This window comes from Lycium ferocissimum, chromosome 6, assembly GCF_029784015.1.
Source record: "Lycium ferocissimum isolate CSIRO_LF1 chromosome 6, AGI_CSIRO_Lferr_CH_V1, whole genome shotgun sequence".
Classification (NCBI taxonomy): Eukaryota; Viridiplantae; Streptophyta; class Magnoliopsida; order Solanales; family Solanaceae; genus Lycium; species Lycium ferocissimum.
In genome coordinates this window covers 33,559,172-33,565,023 of record NC_081347.1, presented here as the reverse complement: position 1 = coordinate 33,565,023, position 5,852 = coordinate 33,559,172, and the positions used below count along the sequence as shown (strand labels likewise).

Here is a 5,852-nt window from a genome sequence, read left to right as displayed (position 1 = left end):
TCATAGAAACAAGTGAGGATATCTCTTCTTCATGTCCTCCTCTCGCTTCCCTAGCTTCCTCGCATCATGGTTTCGCCACAAAACCTTGACCGATGCCACATCCTTTGTCCTCAACCTTCTAGCTTGACAATCTAGAATCTGAACTGGTTCCTCCTCATAAGATAGTCCTTCATTGATTTCAATCTCTTTATGATTCAACACATAGGAAGGATCAGGTTTGTACAACCTCAACATCGAAATGTGAAACACAGGATACACCATGGCCATATCGGGGGGCAACTTCAACTCGTAAGCCACTGTCCCAATCTTCTTAACAATTCTCATAAGGACCAATGAAACGAGGACTAAGCTTTCCTTTTTACCAAATTGCATTACTCCCTTCATCGGAGACACTTTTAAGAACACCTTGTCCCCAACAGAAAACTCTAGCTCACGCCGCCTCATATCTGTATAAGACTTTTATCTACTCTGAGCTGTCTTGAGTCATTGCAAAATAAGATTAACCTTCTCAATTGCTTCATGAACTGAGTCAGGACCGAATATTTCCACTTCAGTTAGTTCAAACCAACCAATTAGAGATCGACAACGCCTCCCATAAAGAGCCTCGTAAGGAGCCATCTGAATACTTGCTTGGTAACTGTTGTTGTACGCGAATTCCACAAGAGGTAAATGTTCATCCCAATTTCCTCCAAAATCTATAACACAGGCTCTCAGCATATCTTTCAACGTTTGAATAGTTCTCTCTGCCTGCCCGTCAGTTTGAGGATGAAAGGCAGTGCTCAATTTCACTCTAGTTCCCAAACCTTCCTGAAAGGATGTCCAAAAACGAGCAGTGAATTGCGTACCTCTGTCCGATATGATGGATGTCGGAATCCCATGCAATCTAACTATCTCCTTTAGATATAGCTTGGCGTATTGCGCCGCGACATACGACGTCTTCACAGGGAGAAGTGGGCAGACTTTGTGAGTCTATCCACTATCACCCAAATCGAATCAAACTTGGTCTTAGTGCGGGGTAAACCCACAACGAAATCCATGTTGATCTCCTCCCACTTCCACTGCGGAATCTCAATATTCTGAGCCAGGCCTCCAGGCCTTTGATGTTCAGCCTTCACCTGTTGACAGTTCAAACACTTAGCCACAAAGTTAGAAATATCAACCTTCATGCTCTTCCACCAGTAGTGTTGTTTCAAATCCTTATACATTTTGGTGGATCCCGGATGCACCGAATACTTGGAACTATGAGCTTCCATCATCAATTCTTGTCGAAGGCCATCAACATCAGGAACACACAAGCGTCCCTGCAACCGTAGAACACTATCGCCAGTCCCAACAGTAAATGAAGTGTACTCACCCCTTTCCACTCCCTCTCTTAGCTTTGCCAGAAGCTCATCATCATATTGCTTGGATTTAATCCTTTCCACAATGTCAGACCGTGATGGAGTGATTCCCACTAACTCTCCATCTTCAGTTTCATCAAGCCTAACCCCAAGACTAGCAAGCCTTCGAATCTCCTTCCCCATGGGCATGTCATGAGCACGCAAATAAGCCAACGTGCCCATAGATTTCCTACTCAAAGCATCAGCAACCACATTAGCCTTACCAGGATGATACAGAATATTCAAGTCGTAGTCTTTTAACAACTCCAACCACCTCCGATGTCTGAGATTCAACTCCCGCTGCTTAAAGATATATTGCAAGCTATTATGGTCAGTATAAACATCACAATGCTCACCATACAAATAATGACGCCAAATTTTCAAGGCAAATACTACGGCAGCTAACTCTAAGTCGTGAGTCGGATAATTCTTCTTATGCTTCTTCAACTGTCGCAAAGCATAAGCAATCACCTTACCATTCTGCATTAATACACAAACCAAACCAATTCTGGAAGCATCACAATACACCACATATCCACTGCACCCGGAAAGGTAACGTCAAAATAGGAGCCGAAGTCAACCTTGTCTTAAGCTCTTGGAAACTCTTTTCACAAGCTTCGGACCACTAAAACTTAGCAGTCTTCTGTGTCAATTTAGTCAATGGCGAGGCTATGGGCGAAAACCTTCCACACACTTTCTGTAATAATTTGCCAAACCTAAGAAACAACGAATTTCCGTTGCACTAGTTGGTCTAGGCCAATGCTTAACCGTTGAGATTTTCTGAGGGTCCATTTTAATGTCGTCACCAGTCACCACATGACCTAAGAAAGCCACAGACTCCAGCCAGAATTCACACTTAGAGAATTTTGCATAAAGCTCGTTCTCCTCAAGTGTTGTCAAAGTTATCCTCAAATGATTAGCATGATCCTCACGATTCTTAGAGTACACCAAAATGTCATCAATAAACACAATAATGAAGCGGTCTAGATATGGCTTAAACACACGGTTCATCAAATCCATGAATGCAGCAGGCGCATTAGTCAACCCAAAGGACATGACTAGAAACTCAAAGTGCCCATAACGCGTACGGAAAGCAATTTTCGAGATATCCTTTTCCTTTATCTTCAATTGATGATATCCAGACCTCGGTCAATCTTTGAAAAGAACTTAGCACCCTGAAGTTGGTCAAATAGATCATCTATCCTAGGCAAAGGATATTTATTCTTAATGGTCACTTTATTAAGTTGACGGTAATCAACGCACATCCTAAGGGAACCATCTTTCTTTCTAACAAACAAGACTGGAGCACCCCAAGGTGAGGAACTTGGTCGGATGAAACCTTTATCCAACAAGTCCTTTAACTGATCCTTTAACTCCCTTAGCTCCGCTGGAGCCATACGATAAGGTGGAATAGAAATAGGTTAGGTGTCAGGAATAACATCAATCCTAAAATCAATAACCCTATCAGGAGGAATACCAGGAAGATCTTCGGGAAACACTTTGGGATATTCACTAACTATGGGAATAGATGCAAATTCGGGTACTACGGCTTTTGTATCATCGACAACAACCAAATGGTAAATACACCCCTTCGTAATCATCTTATGAGCCTTAAGATAGGAAATAAATCTACCCCTTGGCTTAGCAATTTCACCCTCCCACACAATAATAGGCTCCTCGGGAAAGGCGAAGCGAACTAACTTATGGCGACAATCCACATTAGCATAACATGCGGACAACCAATCCATCCTCATAATTACATCAAAATCCACCATCTCAAGTTCATACAAATTAGCCATGGTCTCACGTCCCTTGATCACAACAACACAATTTCTATACACTCTAGAAGCAATAACAGGAACACCAGAAGGCGTATCAACAACAAAAGGTTCACACAAAGGTTCGGGTTTCATACCCAAATCAAGAGCAAAATAAGGGGTCACATAGGATAAATTTGAACCCGGATCAATCAATGAGTAAGCATCATGAGAACAAATGGTAAGGATACCTGTAACCACAGCATCAGAAGCCTCAGCTGCCTCTCTACGAGTCAGCCCATAAAGTTGAGTTGTCCCTCCACCAGAAGTATTAGCAACTTCCTTTCCCTTGTCGTTGTTACGAGCATTCTAATTATAATTGTTAGCATTACCAGCAGGTTGATTTTTAGCAGATGCAAAAGCAGCCAAATCATTTTTTTGGTTATTCATAGCAGCCATCTCACATAGCCACTTTCTGCCTCCTCTTAAGATGCCCCCTAATACCACGGTGATGATGACGTATACGATCCTCCCATACAGCGGACCGACTACTACCTTGGGAGAACCTGCTTTGGTTATTATTCTTCTGACCTTGCCTACCAGAAGGTACACTAGCATTCGAATATGCGCCAGACTGAGCAGGTGCCGAATACCCTTTACTCTGACCTCCCTTATAATTATTACCACTAAAACCACCTGCCGATCGGGCCTTCTTGTTCTGATCTCGATCCACCCTCTCCTCATTCTTCCAACTCTCTTGTTGTTCAGCAAACCCAACCAGAGATGAGAAAGTACAAGTAGGAGACATAGCCACAGCAGCACATGCAGACTTGATACGTGGCACCAAGCCTTTCACAAAACGAGTCAACTTATGCTTTTCAGTTGGAATCATGAATAAAGCATACTTTGACAGACGGGTGAACTCCAAACTATACTTACGAACCGACTTGTTACCCTGTTCTAGCTTTTCAAACTTCGTGGCCATAGCAAATCTCTCCTCATCAGACAGAAACCTTTCCATGAATGCCTCTTCAAATTCAGCCCACATCGGAGCTAAAGCAGCGTCACCCCTCTCAGACTCACACATCTCAAACCATGCGTGAGCAACATCCTTTAAGTAATAAGAAGCAAGCCTTACAGCTTCGGAATCCTGGGCATCCATTGCCCTCAATGCCTTGAAGGTCTCATCCAAGAAAGTGATGGGGGTCATCCACCTCTCGTGACCCGAAGAACTCTGGTGACTTCAAGTCGAGGAATTTCTTAAGTCTGCCTCCACCATGAGGTCCCACACCTCTACGCTGCTGCTGAGCCGCAACCAATGCAGTTAATATTTGAATAGCAGTTTGCATAGTACCAATCTCAGGCACATCCGCAACAGGAACAGCAGGAGCAGGCGGTGCTGGAGGTGGTACTTGGTTTCCAGTATCATTTTCGTTACCAACATTCGCGCCCCCAAGATTTCGGTTAGCTCTCGCGGGTTGTGCTCGGTTACCGTTTTTGGATCGCGTCAGAGCCATTTCTGCAAGGCACGAATTAACGAGCGAATTAGAATGATCCTAAAAAGGACTTTAAGCTCTACAGCACCATCTAGAATCAAGAAGAATAGGAAACACCTATGAATGTCCTGGGAGTTACTCAGTCATGCAGGTGATCAGGCTGCACAAGAAAAACTCCACTAGACACAACTCCACGGACACCGACAATAATCCTAGGACGTATTTAAACCTAGGCTATACCAAGCTTGTCATGCCCCAAAACCCACCCTAGACGTGATCGGTATCCGTCGTCGTGAACAACATCGGAAGTACCTAAACGACATAATAATAACACTTGAACCCGCCAGATTCAACGTTCACCTCTAACAGTTTATAAAATAAAGGTAAACAAACCATGTATACGTGAATTAAATCAGCGGAAGTCTTTATAAATCAATACTTAGTCAAACATAACAACGTGCCAGAGAGTAAATCTATAACTCAACAACTACCCACAAGAATGTATACTATGGAGCTTCTAAGATAAAGGAATAATAGTTTGATTCATCGGGACGCAGCCCAAAAACTAATAATGAATGAACGAAAAAATAGGGTGTCCCAAAAATGAACGTGTGAGCTCGCCAAGTCAACAGCAACAACAAGTCCTTCCTAAGCGCCTGAAGTAGTAAGAACCTGCTCTTCTCCGTTACCTAACATACCATCAAAAACAACAATGGTATGCACCGAGTACTTCGTACTCGGAGTGCCTCGGGACAATAAGTAATATGAAAATAAATTATAATAATACATAAAGAAATCAGTCCCGAAAAGATAGTATAAAAACGCTTATTCCACTTTGTGATTCTTAATATCATTTGTTAAACGAGCTAACGAAGCCATTTCAAAATCCCGCTTTCAATTGTCCGTAAATCAATCGCAAAAATAACGCCATTTCATATCACAATTGTCCATATAGGCCTAACATTATGCTTTAAATCAATTCGTGGCACTAAATAGCAAGGCCATAATAAAGATGGATATCACAAGGCGCCACTAGGATCAATTAGGCCCAAAATACTCAAATAAAGATCATATCAATCACCCATATAGGCCCAACTCAATATCACAACAAAATATGGATTCACGGTGGCTACTCTTCCTCCCGAATAGCAAGGCCATTAATACAACCCGAAATAACCACTCTTTCCCCCGAATAGCAAGGCAATTAATACACTAGGATC

At 42.7% G+C, this 5,852-nt stretch overlaps 1 protein-coding gene across 1 annotated transcript; it reads right to left on the bottom strand.

The window, feature by feature from the left end:
* On the bottom strand, positions 1-444 carry LOC132061278 (uncharacterized). The gene has a single exon (XM_059454122.1). The coding sequence runs from the start codon at positions 442-444 to the stop codon at positions 1-3; it is 444 nt and encodes a 147-aa protein (XP_059310105.1).
* Positions 445-5,852: the final 5,408 nt, after the last annotated feature.